At 36.7% G+C, this 17,103-nt stretch overlaps 3 protein-coding genes across 3 annotated transcripts in view; 1 reads left to right on the top strand and 2 right to left on the bottom strand.

Annotated features, from left to right (window-relative positions):
• LOC110095673 (probable F-box protein At2g36090) overlaps positions 1-765 on the bottom strand; it is a 3,037-nt gene extending 2,272 nt beyond the window's left edge. Inside the window, exon 1 of the mRNA XM_028700377.1 lies at positions 5-765. Coding sequence (XP_028556210.1) covers positions 5-765 — 761 coding nt within the window. The remainder of the gene's footprint in view (positions 1-4) is intronic.
• Positions 766-3,905: 3,140 nt separating this feature from the next.
• On the bottom strand, positions 3,906-4,745 carry LOC110095677 (F-box protein At2g27310-like). The gene has a single exon (XM_020821309.2). The coding sequence runs from the start codon at positions 4,743-4,745 to the stop codon at positions 3,906-3,908; it is 840 nt and encodes a 279-aa protein (XP_020676968.1).
• Positions 4,746-14,476: 9,731 nt separating this feature from the next.
• Positions 14,477-17,103, top strand: part of LOC110095669 (cationic amino acid transporter 6, chloroplastic) — a 6,612-nt gene continuing 3,985 nt past the window's right edge. The window contains exons 1-3 of the mRNA XM_020821300.2: positions 14,477-14,900; positions 15,176-15,398; positions 15,483-15,834. Coding sequence (XP_020676959.2) covers positions 14,513-14,900; positions 15,176-15,398; positions 15,483-15,834 — 963 coding nt within the window. The 5' untranslated portion in view covers positions 14,477-14,512. The remainder of the gene's footprint in view (positions 14,901-15,175; positions 15,399-15,482; positions 15,835-17,103) is intronic.

Raw genomic sequence — 17,103 nt, forward strand, 5'->3', positions numbered from 1 at the left:
ATACATCTCCTTTGCCTCTTCCTCTCCCTTCTTCCCCTTCCTCTCCGCCTCCATCGCCGCTTTCACCAATCTCAATCCCTCCAACCCGCTCACACAAACACCATCCATGTCCTCCACCGTCAGCTCCACCTCCATCACATCGCCACTCCCCTTCCACCACATCACCACTGGCCCAACCGCCCACCCATCCATCACCGTCGTAAACCGTGCCACTGTCTCCCCTACACACCATGGCCGCTTTCTCACCTCCATCGGCCTACGGCTTGATAAGTTAACCGCCCGCCCCTTCGATGGGTCTATAACAATCCAGCTTAATGTGAGATCTTCAGGTGATATGTCCGACCCTTCCAGCTGTGCATCAATTAGGAAGGGGGAGGCACGAAACCAAGCAGAGGAGGTATCAGTCTCGACGACGCAAGAAAATATTGGGATGCCACGGTGGTAGAGATCGACGGCGGATATGAGTTCGACGGGGAGGTCGTTGTGGTCGACTAGCGAGGAGGAGGCGGGGAAGGGAAAGGCGTCGGAAAAGAAGCGACGTGGTGAAGAACTCACGAGAGGGAGGGTGCGAGCGTGGTATAGGGATGGCCAATTGGAGAGGCAGAGGTGTCGCCACAAGTCGGGGTGGGAGGAGACAAAACGGAGTTGAGATGTGGCGCAACTTGCTAAAGCGAGGGATTGGCCGTCGAGGTGGCAGAGGGTTTGAAGAAGAATATCATAATGAATTTCTTCTATGCTGGTGGTGATTATTTTCGTATTGGTCATTAAGGAGGGGAGAGGCTTTTAAAATGGTTTGAGAGGAGGGAAAGGGGTTATGCTTATTTTATAGTTTTTCAATGATGATAAGACTGAAAATATCCGTTGGCTTATTGAGAAGATTTCTCATGACTTATTCATCAGTGTTGAATGTGAAGACATTTGGATCATAATCTCATAATTATTTTTTTTTATTAAAAATATTTTAATTTATTAATTTTATTTTAAGATTTATCCAATATATATATATACTTACATTTGACCGTTTCTTATGAAATCAAACACACCTTATTAGATAGTTAACCCGGCCCTTTTATTACGTCCTCTGATCGGACGTAGCTCTACGTTCGGTCAGAGGATTGTTACTCGGTTTTTGCTCGGTATTGCTACGTATTCTTTGGTAATAACGAGGAATACCGCTCTGTGAAGATCAATACCGAGTAACCGAGGAATACCGAGTAATCCCAAAAAATATCGAGTTTTTATAGAAAAAACTTGGTATTTTTTTGGATTACTCGGTATTGCTCGGTATTGCTCGGTATTACTCGGTATGTTGTCTTCACATAATGGTATTTCACTTTATTGTTGATATTGCTCAGTATTTACTCAGTATTTCTCGTTTTGTGCCTGCGATCTTAGTGCCGGCCGAACGTAGCTCTACGTACGTTCACCGGACCAAATAAAAGTTCCTCTAAGTGGCCATTTACATGTTCACAAGTTTTTTTAATGAAAGAAAGTTATATAAAATTTTATAGTTTAGTGATTGGTAGATCTATCAAAATAAGTTAATGGGTCATATTTGACTTTGACTCGAAATTAGCCCATCTCGAATCTAGTCAATTTGAACATGATATGTTATTCCTTTTTTAGTAATTTATCTACTATAGAGTTTATGATATATGATAAAAAAAGTGTTTCATACCTGCAAGTAAGATGATGCAAGAAAAAAATATTAAACGGCTTATTTTTGGGTCAAATGTGAGTTTATAGGTTAACCAAAATTAAATCAATTTACTAAATAGGTCGAAATATCAAACCCAAATACAACCCATTTATTAAACGGGTTATAATTCGAACTCTAATATTTTAAATCGGATTGATATATCGTGTCATTTGTTGACATCGCTAGTATTCATAGAAGTTAGTTCCTTAGCGAGGCTGCGGTGTTTGAGTCATTTATAACTTTTATTTATCTTTTTTATATATTTATAAATTTGAATTATAAAATTTTATATTTGAAAATTAATTTTTTTCTAATTTATGAAAATAATTAAATAATTTTAATTATTTGGACTGTACATCAACAGGAATTAGTTTCTTTTATTGCTTTTAATGATGATTTAAAAGATAATTAAGGCTAAAAACAAAGGATAGGCCCGCTGGTTTATTTGGAAGGGTTCTCACAAAATCGTGGCCGTTGAAAGGCATGCACGCGTGTTGCTTTTGATCGCATAAGACATTTTACAATTTCTTATGAAATAAAAATTATATATATTTAATTCTAAATGAGAATTTTTAAAAATAATTATGTATTATTTTTCTTTGAGCTAAAAGTACATATATTAATTTATTGAAAAGTGAATACAAGGCATAATAATTTAGCCTTTTAAAAATTAAAACTCTATTAAATTAATATTTGAGCAATTTAACTTTTAGAATATATATTTAAAAATAAGATCATATTTAATTATAAAAAAGGAAGTTGATGACTTATTAGTTTAATAATCTCTTTATAAAATATTAAATTTATTAGCAGGTAATGAAGCATTGTCTTTGTATGATTGGTTGTAAAAAGCTTTCGACGAAAAATTAATATCGGGGATAAGATCATCCTAATAGGTTTTTTTTCGACGTGTTTTGGGAGGATGGATGATAGCGAAATTGTTAGTGGATATCTGGCTTCCAATATCTTCATGATAATAATTTGACCCATTAAAACTAATTAGTATGGTTTAAGGTTTTAGCATCAATCTTAAAGATACGAAGTCTATTAATCACAAGGGCATCAACATGAATAAAAGGAGCATCATGAGGACTATCATCCATGGAAAGTTTCACCAATATATCCATTAGAAAAAGTCGATGAATCCTCAATCAAGTCTGAGGTTTGGTTTGGGCAGCTTTCTTATTGCTTTTAAAAGCAGCTTGTTAGTATAATTTTTTTAAGATTAAAAGACGACCTTTTTATTCTCCAAAACCCCTCACCGGAGAACAAATAAGAAAATTGAAAGGAAGAAAGATTACGCCGACAACTAACTCTACGGCAATCCTGGTAGTGGGGGAAGAGATTTTTTTTTTAATAAATATCTTCATAATCAAAATTTGTTCTAGGGGCGCTGCCCCTTGATCCCAATTTGTTCATATTTTTGATCATTGTTTGCTTCACAGATATGTAGGGGGTTCGACTATTCCCCTTTTAATTTTCTTTACTATTTCTCTTTGTAAGGATATTTCTCATTGAATTTTTAGTTGTAAGGATATTTTTTGCCTTTCAAATAAAGCCTAAATATTTGCTCGGCTCCTGAGAAAAGCTTAAATAATTGCTAAATGATATAGTCGTATTACTCATCTCAAATAATTGCTAAATGATATAGGTCTCGTTTTTTAATAATACTTTACTAACTTCTCTTGTAATTCATTCATTTTATTTTATTTTTTAACATAGGAGATAAAATAATAAAAATAATTTATTTGACTCAAAAATAAGTATACCAAAATTTGTCCCATTTTAAAAATAAAATTAGTTGATTGATCAACATATTCAATCATACAAACATATGACATTATATGATTAATTTTTTGCCAAGTGGCCCATATTTTATGTTAATTAACACTAAGGTTTGAATTGATCTTGAACTGAGATATCGAATACAAACAAAAAATTTTGAATTGAACTTGAACGGAGATTGAGCGAAGTATTAATAAACTAGCTCAAGTATGAATAAATATTTGCTCGGCTCAGTACATTTGCAACCCTAAATGCACAAGACAATACGCTATGAAGATTTTATTCTCATTGTTTGCACACGACAACAAGCAGCGAAGAACATTCAACATTAAAACAAAAGGTGACCTTATAATTCACCAAATGTCATTGGAAATTAACAGAAAAATAAAAGCTAGAAAGATGGCGATGACGATGACAAAGCTCAGATCCCCAGCCACCCCCTCTTTTGTCTTAGCTCTTCTTCATTTATCTTCATATTGCAATACTCAAAATATCCTTCCTTCGCCTCTTTCTCTCCCATCGCCTTTCTCTCCGCCTCCATTGCTGCCATCACGACTCTCAATCCCTCCATCTTGTACACAGGCACACCACCCTCGTCCCAAATATACAGACCCAACTCAACCAATCCCAATCCTTCATCCAACCATTTTCCCAGCACTCCCACTACCCAACCATCTCTCGCCAATGTGAATCGTGCCACCGCTTCCCAGCCCCAATAATGTCGCCTCACCACCAATGCCTTTCGGCTCGATAAGTTCACCGCCCGTCCCTTTGTTGGGTCTATCACAATCCAACTCAATGTTAGCTCTTCTGGCAACATGTCCGTTATAATATCTAGTCCTTTGATTCCGAAGGGAACATTTAAAGGGGTGGGGTAGGAGGTGTCACTCTCAACAACGAAGGAAGATATTGGGATGTCGTGCTGGTAGAGATCGACGGCAGAGATGAGTTTATCTGGGATGTCTGAGTAGTTGGCTGGTGTGAACGAGGTGGGGTAGGGAAAGGCGTCGGAGAAGAAGCGGTGGGGGGAGGAGTTGATGAGAGGGAGGATGTGAGGGTGATGGAGGGATGGCCATGTGGAGAGGCAAAGGCGGCGCCAGAGGTCAGGATCGGAGGAGATAGAACGGAGGTAAGAGGTGGCAGAATTCACCGAAGCGAGTGATGAGCCGTCGAGGTGGCGCATGATTTGAATAAGGATGTCAGGATGAATTTCTTCGATGGAGGTGGTGGCACCGGCATCATTAAGTTTTGTTTCTACCATTTGAGAGGAAAGGGGCTTTACAATTTTGGTTGAGAGGAGAGAAAGAGGAATAGCTTATTTTATAGTATTTTCTACCGACCTAAAAATAACTAAACTAAAAATAGCAAGTGGACATGCTGATATATTGGAAAATTTTTATTTTTGACCCTCGAAAAGCATATAAATTTGGACTAAATATTTCTTTTAATTTTTTTTATTAAAACAGATTTTAAATATATTAATTTTATTTTAAGATTAAAATCATATATTTCAAAATTGATAGTTTTACTTGAAAATAATATAACATTAAATTTTGAATTATTATTTCACATATATTACACTCAATCAAAATAAATTTAATGATTTTACAGTTCATCATCACCAAACTTTAATTAGTATGCCTTTATTCATTTTTTTTTTCAAAATATTATTATGATATTATTTTTTAAATTAAATTGTGACTATTGATTAAAATTTTAATTGTAAAATATTTGAAAAATAAGGGACCGAAATACATAAATCATCATTTTTTATGCATTTATATATCTAACATTAATTTTTGTTATATTTTTGTTTAATATCTAGATATTTAAATCATAAAAATATAACTAATATATTTTCTTAAGTAAAACAAATAAATTCATGCATAAATTTTTATGTGGTTACATAATTAAATATTAAAATTAAGCTAATTTTAAAATATTTACATAAAAAATATTTGATATGTAATGTAATTCCTCCTTAAAAACTGAATTACTTTCAGTTTTAGATAAATCACCATTCAAATGTTGAATTTGTCAACTAACAATGAATTTTTGCTTATTGATGTGGATTTCCTACGAAAGAAAGCCCATAATTTAATGGGCCCAGTTATAAGGCTATCTATCTTTTATTTAATGGGCCCCCATAATTCATAAATCAGTCCAACAATATATGGTTCTATGGTGTAATGGTAAATAAGCCGAACACAATTAACATACTAAATTTGATATGATCATAATAAAAATTCAAATAAAAAAAAATAAAAAAAAGACCTATTGGGAAGACTTATAACCAAAAGATTATATATAATATTTGCTAAACTTACCAAAACTTTTGCTTTCTTTAAGGTAATTTTTCGTCACTATTTTTTTTGCTGCTTACAAGAAATTTTTGTAATAAAAATTTTCTTTAGAAAGCAGTAAGAAAACTATCTCAAACGAAATTTAAAATTAAATTTATAAGGTGAATACAATATGTAGTGATTAACAAAAGGAGAAAATTATTTCTCTAAAATTATCAATTCATGCAACATATTCTATGATTTATCACTCATTATTAAAATAGATTAATTTTTAGAGAAGAACCTGTGAATAATGATAATTAGAAAAAAAGAGCATATTTAATTAAAATTTTAAAAAGGAGCAAATACGTCATGCAAATAGACATATTCCCTAAAGAGAGAAAATGAGATGAGAGAGGTTAACATGCATTAATTAGTTAATATTACTAAGGTAGTCCGTTACAATACAGATGTTGGTATTTTAGGTAGAATTGAAATTAAGTAGGTTAACTTAGTAAAATTAAGATTATTTTTATTAGATTTTTGAGTCATTAAGATAAATTCATATATATCACATACACAAGCTTATAATTACTAAAGACATCTTGATTTATAATTAAAACTCTGCAAGATGAGTTGCGTAAAATTAATATACTTTATTATAGTATCATTCATATCTAAAACTTGGAGTGGTGATAGGATGAGATATGCCACATATAATCACTATGAAAATTTCGTGCATTCGAGCATTACTTTGCAGTGGTCTAAGAATCGCTATTAAAAGTCCTTTTTAGAAGTGGTTTAAATTGATGCAAATGTTAAAAAAATTTGAGTTCTTTATAGCTTTTTTAATCGCCGCTAATAGTGACAGTTAGGTTTTGTTTGGGATTACTTTCTTACTACTTAAATCAGTTTAAAATTTTTATATTAAAAAAATTTGTTTTAAGAAGCAAATAAGAAAGTTGTCTCAAACTAGGGGTGCAACAAGTCAAGTCGACTCGGATTTGACTCGTTAACGGGCTCGACGAATCGAGCTTATTGAGCTCGTGAGTCGAGCTTGAACACAATTTCAAGCTCGAAGGCTTAACGAGCTTGAGTTTGAACACTTCGTAGCTCGACTCGAGAGCTCGTCGAGTAGCTCGCGTAAGAGAAACGAAGCAAGCGAAAGCGGGATTCGCAGGCGGGAGCGAGATTCGGGAATCATATTTTGTATGATGTAGGGAACGGGATTCGCAGGCGGGAGTGGGATTCGATGGAGCTCAACGGGACGACGGAGCTCGCGGCTTGGGAGGACGAGCTTGCGGCATCGACGATGGGACGATGGTCCACAGAGGTCATCGTTGCTCGAGACGACGAACGGGATTCACGGACAACGCAGCTGGTCGGGAAGGAGATCGACAAGCCGCTCGACTCGACTCGTTTCATGAGACGAGTCGAGCTTGAGCTCGATATTTGGCAATTGTGTTTGCACCCCTATCCCAAACGAAGTCTTACTAGTTGTTTTCACAATTTTTATATTGCTGACAAAATTGTGGCTTTCTTCTTTCACATTGCCCTCATGAGAAAACCCTGCCTTAGCCTCTCTTTCATTGTCCTAGGCATGAGAAAGCCCTGCCCTTGCCATGGAAGTGAGAAAACTTCCAACTCTTCCTCTCCCTACTAGATGTCTTTCAGACCAAACCCTCCACCTTACCGTAAGCCCTAAACCTTCGACCCTTCCTAGCGATCAAAAGCTTGTAAGCAAGAAGAAATCTGCATTTATACAGAAGCACTGTGTGGGAGTGGAAAAAATATTAGGTGCAGAGTGTAGACGGGGGAGCACCATCTGCACACACACAAGATACCAAGCGGTACTTAGTGGTACCCAGCGGTACCGAATGGTACCTAGCTGGATTTTATACGAATGTGCGGACGGTTCTCCCCGTCTGCACTCCGCACCTAATAATTTCTCGTGGGAGTGACAGTGATCATCAACAACTGTGTAAAGTTTTTGATATTATCCAAATCGGTTCTAATAACCAATATATAGATTGCAGTCACATTTAAAGAAAAAAAAAAAAAGCAGAGTTTATTCATTTTTTGTTCAGCACATAAGAACCCTTTACAGCTTATTAATTATTGATTTATTAAATGAGCTGAGTTGAACTATGATGGATTGATATTGTATGTTGTTAGTATGTGTGGAAATTGACTATGTCGATCAATCGTATTTTGTTCTTGCCACGGACCTCAACTCAGTTTGTCATGCTTGCTGGGGTCTACCTCTTGCTTGAGTTCTAGTGTACTTGAGTGCCCCGACGTTGTGTACCATTGCATCCTAGCACTATCTTGTTTTCTTGGGGAAAAGAAAGTGAGCAGAGCGTTATAGTGCTCAAGATCTGGCATTGCGGTATTGTCAGGCAAAATGATTGCAGAGTTTTGAGCATCGCGACGCTCCAAACTGGCACCTCAGTGCTGTGAGGCCGGCCGAACAACTTTTCTTTCTCGTTTTTATTAGCGGTGGTATCTCTTGGTGGTATGAATTGTATCTCTTTGTTTGTTCTAGTGTAAGAATGGTGTAAGTGAGAAGAGAAGCAATGAAAGAGCGGGAGAAAAGAAAGATATGTATAAATTTCTCCCAATTTTCATAGTGAAATTTTTTGTGTAGTGTGGCTCTGTAATTTTTTCCTGTTTCGAGTTTTTCCACGTTAAATCCTAATATTCTTTACCATTCTCTACATTTCTATAATATCTTATTTATCTTGATACGTGGTTTCCTTCCAACCTCAACATATATTTTACTCTTAGATTATATTATGCAGAGGTTTTGAATTATTGATCAATTAGGTGACTTAGGAGAAAGCTGCAGATATGAAGTGATTTGATGGCCTGCTTGTTTTACTTGTTTGCTGTTTGATTTGGCGTTCAATAGCATCTCATCATGATATCTAGCTTTCTAGCTTTCTGTTTTTTTTATAAGATTCTTAAATTATCTATTAAATTCAAAGGTGGAAAAATTAGCTTTCAAGGGAAATAGAAACATCAGCTTTATTTTATTGTCCTAGCTAGCTATCTAAATTTATAAATTTTACTGTTAATAGCATAAAAATAATCTACATAAATATATATAATATTTTTATGGTTTATTGTTACTATTATTATCAAACCGCAATTTGAGTTACCAAACGGTCTCCGATTTTGACGAGCTTATACTCGAATCGAAGGGCTCGACGAGAAGAATCCAACGAGCCCAAGATCATCAAATTCCGACATCATTAAGGCCATCAAATGTCCAACGAACGGTGCATGATCAAAGGATTCGATATCGGCCGTCCATTCAAACCACTCCTTGTTCGCCCTTGATCTCACGCCTATTTACGGGCTATGCCACTCCAGAAAAACTATAAATAGAGCCCTCATTCTACACCAAGAGGGGGGAAGTGAAGAGAGAGAAGAAGAAGAGAAGGAGAAGGAGAAAGGGGAATAGGAGATTCCTCACCTCCTCGACCACCGCCGCCGGAGTTTTTCCTGCCGCCTGAAGACGCCGGAACTCTGCCGGATTTTCAGAAAACACAGGGAATTCGCAGGATTTTGTGAATTTCGTGGAAGAGACAAGTTGTATTTGGATTATCCCGACTTGTGGGAAGAAATCCGCCATTTGTAATCTACGAAAACACTAGTGGAAATTTGCAACTGGGCGAGGCCCCGTGGTTTTTCCCATTTTAGGGTTTTCCACGTAAAAACTCTTGGTGTTCACTCTTTCTTTCTGTTTGTGTGTTAAACTTACGTGCAACACTCGGACGCAAATTTACAAACTCTACCGCCGCGTATTTTCTAACACGCAACAAAAGTTATTTTAAGAAGCAGTAAAAAAATCATCTCAAATGAAATCTTAGAGTAATTTAGAAATTGCTTTTTACGCTCTTGTTGCAATCAAATCTCTACAAAAATCATATATTAATCCTTTGAAAGTCTCTTTTACCTATAGTTGATTAATATCATATTTAGCAATAGCATGATATGTAATAGCTCGTATTTTGACTCTTGCAAATAAATTTTTTCTAGAGTCATTATAAATTCAAATTACAAACTGTATTCGCAATAGCATTGAGATTGTAGTATTTTAATTACATAAATTTTTTTGTAATTTTGGTCACCAACAATAATTCATTCATTTTATTTTATTTTAACTTATGACATAAAATAATAAAAAAAATTGATTTGATTGAAAATTAAGTATAACAAATTTTGTCCCATTTTAAAAATAAAATTAGTTAATTGATCAATATGTTCAATCATACAAACATATGACATTATATGATTAATTTTTAGCCAAGTGGCTCATATTTTATATTAATTGAACTAAGGCTTTACTTAGGACAATTTTTTTATTATTTTGTAAAATATTTTTTTTTCGTAAAATTTTTAGGCTTCATTTGTGATGGCTCTGCTTAGTATAAAAATTTTATGCTGAAAATTTGCTTTAAAAAATAGTAAAAAAATTGTCCAAAAAGAAGCGTAAGTAATAAGCTTAGCCTTCTTTTTGCTTCTTATAAAATGAATCTAATTGAAAATTAAGTGTAACAAATTTTGTCTTATCGTTAAGTGGAAAATTAGTCGGTTGATATATTCAATCGTAGAACAAAAAAATATAGAATTGTACGGTTAATTTTTTGCCACGTGGCGTTGATTTTTATATTAGTTGCACTAAGTACAATTCTCTTTGGACTAATTGCAAAATAAATAATTAAAATTTACTTAGAAGACCCTCTTTATTGAAAGGAGAAGGCTGCGGTCATCGGCAACTCATTATTGAGTAAAATAAATGAAATTTAATATTTGGAGGAGTTTTAGAAATCTTGAATTTATTTTTTTGTTTCTGTTTGGAAGGATGGCTTTTATAGAAATATTTTTTAGGAAACTTTATTTTTTTATTGTTTTGAGAAGATTTTTTATATTTGTTTCTCCGTTCAAAAACTCAATTCTGTTAATCAATACTTCTAAAACTATCTTTTACAAAAGGGGAGGAAGAACCAAACAAAGCCTAAGTTACAAGAGAAGTGGCTTTGTACTGGGCAGAGTGGTCCCGCATTCGAGTCGTTCAATCTGTCAAAAGAAAAGAGCGAGAAGGCGGTGATTAATGAGTACTCATTTTTTATACGTCACAAAAAAAACATTCTGATCGTGCACGAATCTTGAGGCAAAATCAAGTTGTAAACATCCAAAATTAAAATTGGCATCATCCGAACTCCGATTTCAGTAAACTTATTGTCGAAGTGATCGTCTCAAAAATATGAACCCAACGACACCAAATTCGACTCAATCCAAGCTCAAATGGGTCCAAATAAAATATTTGAATCGCTTTTGGAAGATTTAAACTACAATTTGGATTAACAAACGGTTTCCAAATGTAACATGCTTATAATCGAATCGAACGGCTCGGCGAGACGAATCCAACGAGCCCAAGATCATCAAATTATGATATCATTAAGACATTCAAATGTTTGATAAATGCTTTATGATATGAGGAATCAATACAAGTCATCTGATGGAGCACTCCGAACCTACCCCTGATCTTCTATATTACTTACGGGGTGTGCCACTCATGAAAATCTATAAATAAACCCCCCCAATTATGAGGGAGACTTTTTAGCTAGAGATGGGAGGGAGCACTGAGGCTCCAAAAGCTACAACACCACTGCTGGCGAACCCCCATTGATTGTCGTCGGACCATCGCTCAGCCGTCGATCATCGTCGAACTTCTGCCCGGCCACTGTCGGACTTTAGCCTGACCTTCGATCATCGTCTGACATCAACCCGATCGTCTTCAGACCACCGCCCTGCCGCAGATCACCACCGAACTTTAGCCCAACGGTTTTCAAACCACCACTCAGCCGCCGACTGTCGTCAAACTTCAGCTCGACTATCGTATGACCACCACCCAGCTGTTACCATCGCAAGACTTCGACCTGGTCGCCAACTGTCGCTGGACTTTAGCCCAACCATAGTAGGACCACCACTCGGCCACCGACCGCCGTCGGACTTCAGCCCAACCGTTGTCAGGCCTCGACACAATCTCTGACCGCCACTGGACTTCCACCCGGTGGCATACAGCTTCCAGACTTTGCAAAATGTTTCTAATTTTAAATCAAATGAAAGCATGTGAGTGAAATCAAACCTAAAATTTTAAAATTGTATTCAAATAATATATTTTTAAAATGTATGTGTTTGATACTTCACAAAAAATCGTCTTGATCAAGAACGAATCTTGAGACGTATCAAGTTAAAAATGTTTGAAATTAAAATTGGGATCATCCAAACTCCAATTTCAACAAACTTATAATCAAAATGAATGTATCACTGAAATGAGCCCAGCGACATTGAAATCAGTCCAACAAATCCGCGTCAAAATGGGCTCAAATCAAGAGTTTAAATCATACTTGGAAGCTTAAAAGCATCAAATAAATATTCAGATAATCTCCAATTTAGACATGTTTATAGTCAAATCAAGCGGCTCGACGAGAAGAATCAAACAAGCTCAAGATCACTCAATTCTAAAATTATTAAGGCACTTAAATGCTTAATGAACACTCTATAATTGAGAGAATAAATATAGACCATCTAATGGATCACTCCGAATTTAACCTAGATCTTCTTCATATTTATTGATCATGTAACTCCCAAAATCTATGAATAAATATCCATTCTATATCTGAAGAAAGAGGAGGCTTATATTATAGGCTAGAGACTCAAGAGAGCCTTGAGGTTTGAGGAAACCTAGACATCCACCCAGAGACCACCGCCGACAAACCCTCAATGCGCGGTCACCAATGCTAGACCTCTACTTGACCATCATCATTAGACCGTTGTCAGACCACCACTGCCGGTGAACCCTCAACCCCCCACCGCCACTACTAGACCTCTTCTCGTCCATTGTCACCGGACCTCTGTCCGACCATAATAACCGACAAAACCTCAACTCCATGCTGTCACTACAAGACATATTGCCGATCACCATCATCGGACATCCATCTGGCCACCACTTCTAGTTCTCTACCCGATCACCATTGTCTACTAATTATAGTCCCTCCAACCACAGTTGTCTAACTACAGTCATTTAGGCCTCCATCATCTGCCAACTACGGTCCTTTCGACCACCATCACCTGACAACGATCCCTCCGACCATTGTTGTCCAACTATAGTCCCTCTGACCACCATTGGCCCACTATGGTCCTTTCGACCACCCTCGGCCGTTGACTATGGTCCCTATGACCAACTTTGTCTAACTATAATTCTTCTTACCTCTTGTTCGCTGACTATAGTCCCTTTGTCCATTATCGCCCAACTACGATCCTTTCGACTTCCATCACATATCGATCATGATCCCTTGACCACTGTCCGCAAACTACAATCCTTTCTACCTTTGTTGCTGACTATGGTCCTTCTGACCTCTGTGGCTTGCCGACTAGGGTACCTTTGACCTTTGTCAGCCAAATACAATCCTGCCAAATGAACATAACAACACTCTCTTGAGAACAACTCTTATGTCATTAGATTCTCCCAACTCCAACTATATAAAATTCTCTATATAATGTATATTTGCTACATTGAGCCAACATCTTCTTTCAAGAAAGGACATCATTTGTAATCAACAACCAACACTAGTGGAGTCTTTTGTTGAAACCCAGAACCTTGTCAGGTTCTTGTTCTTGAGGGAGAACCGAGAGTGGTTGCACGCAAGAGGAAAGCAGGAAGATAACAGAGGAAAAATTGTTTGTATTTCATTGTATTTTTCTTATTACAGGGTAGTATATATAGATAAAATGAGATAAAGAAAGTACAGCCTATTTTATTGTTATACATGAAACCCAATACTAATGTGCCACGTGTGTTGTGAGTTAACAGCCCCCTTCAACTGAGCAAGGCCCCGCGCGCAATATTTCCCCCATTTGTGCTTTTCTACATAAAAATTTTAGTATATATTATGATTATTGCACCACTATCTCTTATATGCATGTATGCTGAATCTCCGTGCAAAATTAAGGCGTTAAGTTTTTTATGTCTTTACCATCGCGAATACTTTGACATACAACAACCTTATTTTAAAAATAAAGCTTTTTCGATCGGTATAGCACAATTCATTCACTTTTTGGTTTATTTTTAATACATATGTTCTCATAACTTAAAATATAATTCATTTATTTTTCAGAAATAAAAAATTAGATAAACAAATTAATTATTAAATATAATTTCAGTAAAAAACACTATTTTGGTAATAAGAAATTTTTTTTAATAAGACCCTTGAATTACCAATCTCTTCAGTGCTACCTGCTTGCCGCTAAAAAAAGAAAAAAAATAATTTTCGATAAGAGCGTATAAGATTATCTACTAACCTATTATAAACTGTCAAAGCAGTAGTGAATCTTAAAATAAGACAGCACCTCTTACTGTAGCCCAAGTGTAGCCTTACAAAATATAAGAAAGAACAAGCCTCACCTTCCGTTACAGAAGTCGCCACACCGGAGACGCCGCAAGCCCCCAACAGCTGGCACTCCATGGAACATTAAACATCGTGCAGATTCTATGATGTGCGGCGCCGATCTAATCGTATCTATTAAACGTCAATTACAAAACTTTTTTTCTTTTTGAGAATTTCGGCGTTTCCCTTCCCCCGCCTACTTATAAAACTCCATCCTTCCACAAACCCGTTACCCGTTCGAGATAAAGCTACATATTGAGCGACGGCAGGATTCGGCGGCGCCGGCGATGAGGAGGAAATCAATGGCTCCGTCCTTCGCTAGCCTGCGGGCTTACGGCCGCGCGGTGGCGGAAACTCACTGGCGATTCAGTCGGCGTGCGGGTTCGGTAACGACAACGTACGAAGAGATGAGCCGAGTTCGGGCTCGTTCGGGGACCGACATGGCGCGAACTCTTCGCTGGACTGATCTCGTTGGACTCGGCATCGGAGGGATGGTCGGTGCCGGCGTCTTCGTCAGCACTGGCCGCGCCGCCCGTGACCTTTCTGGCCCTGCTATAATCGTCTCTTACGCCATTGCCGGTCTCTGTGCCCTTCTATCAGCCTTTTGTTATACCGAGTTTGCCGTCGAATTGCCCGTCGCCGGCGGCGCTTTCAGCTATCTTAGGGTCACATTCGGTGAGTTATTTACTGCATTTATTAGTAGTTAGGACCATTTCTTATAATGTTTTCTTTCTTTCCATGCTTTAATCTTGCTCTGCCCGCTTCAATCTGTTTTAAAGTTCCATTTTTGCTTATTTCCTGATTTGTTCCTGATTCCATTTCTTTCACTGTATACGAAATTAAATACTGAGCATTGATAAAAGGAGCTTATTCGTGACAGTTTAATTTGTGAAAATGAGCTTAAAAAACAATTATGGATAGTTATAGTGACGCATAACGGTTGAATACAGGGGAATTCGCAGCTTTTTTAACAGGAGCCAATCTGGTAATGGAGTATGTCTTCTCAAACGCAGCGGTGGCGAGAAGCTTCACAGCATATTTAGGAACCGCCATTGGAGTCGAAACAGAGGAAAAATGGAGGTTTACAATCTCCGGCCTACCCAATGGCTTCAACAAGCTCGACCCTCTCGCCGTCTGCGTCATACTTATTCTAACCCTCTGCATCTGCTACAGGTAAATTGAATGCGAAAGCTCAAAAATTTCTGATATTTCTTCATAATCCAATCCTTCTCCTTGAAACAAACAAGTGGATTTCAGCACAAAGGACAGTTCGAAGCTTAACTTGGCATTAACGGCGACACACTTATCCTTTATTATTTTCATCATCATGATTGGGTTTTGGCGAGGAGAATGGAAGAACTTAACGCGGCCGGCGTGGCCGGCGAAGCATCCCGGAGGTTTCTTGCCGTACGGCGTCGGCGGCATCTTTACAGGCGCCGCGGCCGTTTACATGAGCTATATTGGGTATGATGCGGTGTCGACAATGGCGGAGGAGGTGAAGAGTCCGGTGAAGGATATTCCCATAGGTGTTTCTGGCTCTGTCGCGATCGTCACGGTTCTGTATTGTTTAATGGCGGCTTCCATGGCCATGCTCGTGCCCTACGATGCGGTGAGTTCTTCTCCCTCGAGCTGAATTTGCTTCTTTTTGCCTTCTTAGCACACTCTGACACTCTGTCAAGCTTTTCTGCGGAATGAGCCCGCCGCTAGGTCCGTGAGACTTCTTTTTGCTCGTGTTTTTTTTTTTGAATTTAAAAAAAATCATAATTTTTATATATGATTTAAATAATTAAGTGTTATATAAATAAATAAAGAATTTCTAATGTTAGACATATAAACAAATAAAAATTGAGTGGAATTTATATTATTTTATTTTCAATGCAACTTTTTTTTTTTTTGAGAAAATATGGAAATATTCGACTACTCTCATAATAATAATAAATGATATGTATTTGAAAGTCAGTATTCTTCACAATCATTTTTAAATTTTATTTTTAAAAAAGCTGATTTTAGAAAAGCATTTTTGAAACCGCTTTTTATGAAAAAGTTTTTAAAAGCAAAAACAAAAACTTACATTTTGATTTTCTTAGTTGAATTTTTTATATTATTTTTAATAATGTGGAGTAAATTTAAATTTTATTTATGTGTAATACTTTTTAATAAAACCAAATTTTTTTTATTGAAATTTATGTTAAAATTAAAACAGCATATGATATCATATACAAGCACTACAACAACAACAACAACATCAAGCCTTTATCCCACTACGTGGGGTCGGCTACATGAATCCTTTTTCTCCATTGTGTTCTATTAAAAGTCAAATTCTCATTTAAACCTAATAAAGAAAGGTCATTCCTAATATTTTCTAACCAAGTCTTTTTAGGTCTACCCCTACCTTTCTTAACATAAGTCAAATCTAATACCTCTACTCTCCTAACCGGGTCATCGAAAGGCCGTCGTTTTATGTGGCCAAACCATCTAAGGCGACTCTCTCTAATTTTATCTTCTACTGGAGCTACTCCAACCTTTTCACGTATATGCTCATTTCGTATCCTATCTCTAAGGGTAAAGCCACTCATCCACCTGAGCATTCTCATCTCTGCCACACTTAACTTAGTATTATGCTTCTCTTTTAATGGCCAACATTCGGCACCATAAAGCATTGCAGGCCTCACTACCATCTTATAGAATTTTCCTTTAAGTTTGAGGGGTACATTTCTATCACATAACAAGCCCGATGCATTCCTCCACTTCAACCATCCAACTTGAATTCTATTGATAATATCCCCATCTATTTCACCATCACTCTAAACAAATAGATCAAAGATATCTAAAATGTGTACTCTTATTAATGAATTGATCGCCCAAAGTCACAAACCCC

The sequence above is a fragment of the Dendrobium catenatum genome, unplaced genomic scaffold, assembly GCF_001605985.2.
Source record: "Dendrobium catenatum unplaced genomic scaffold, ASM160598v2 fragScaff_scaffold_1504, whole genome shotgun sequence".
NCBI lineage: Eukaryota > Viridiplantae > Streptophyta > Magnoliopsida > Asparagales > Orchidaceae > Dendrobium > Dendrobium catenatum.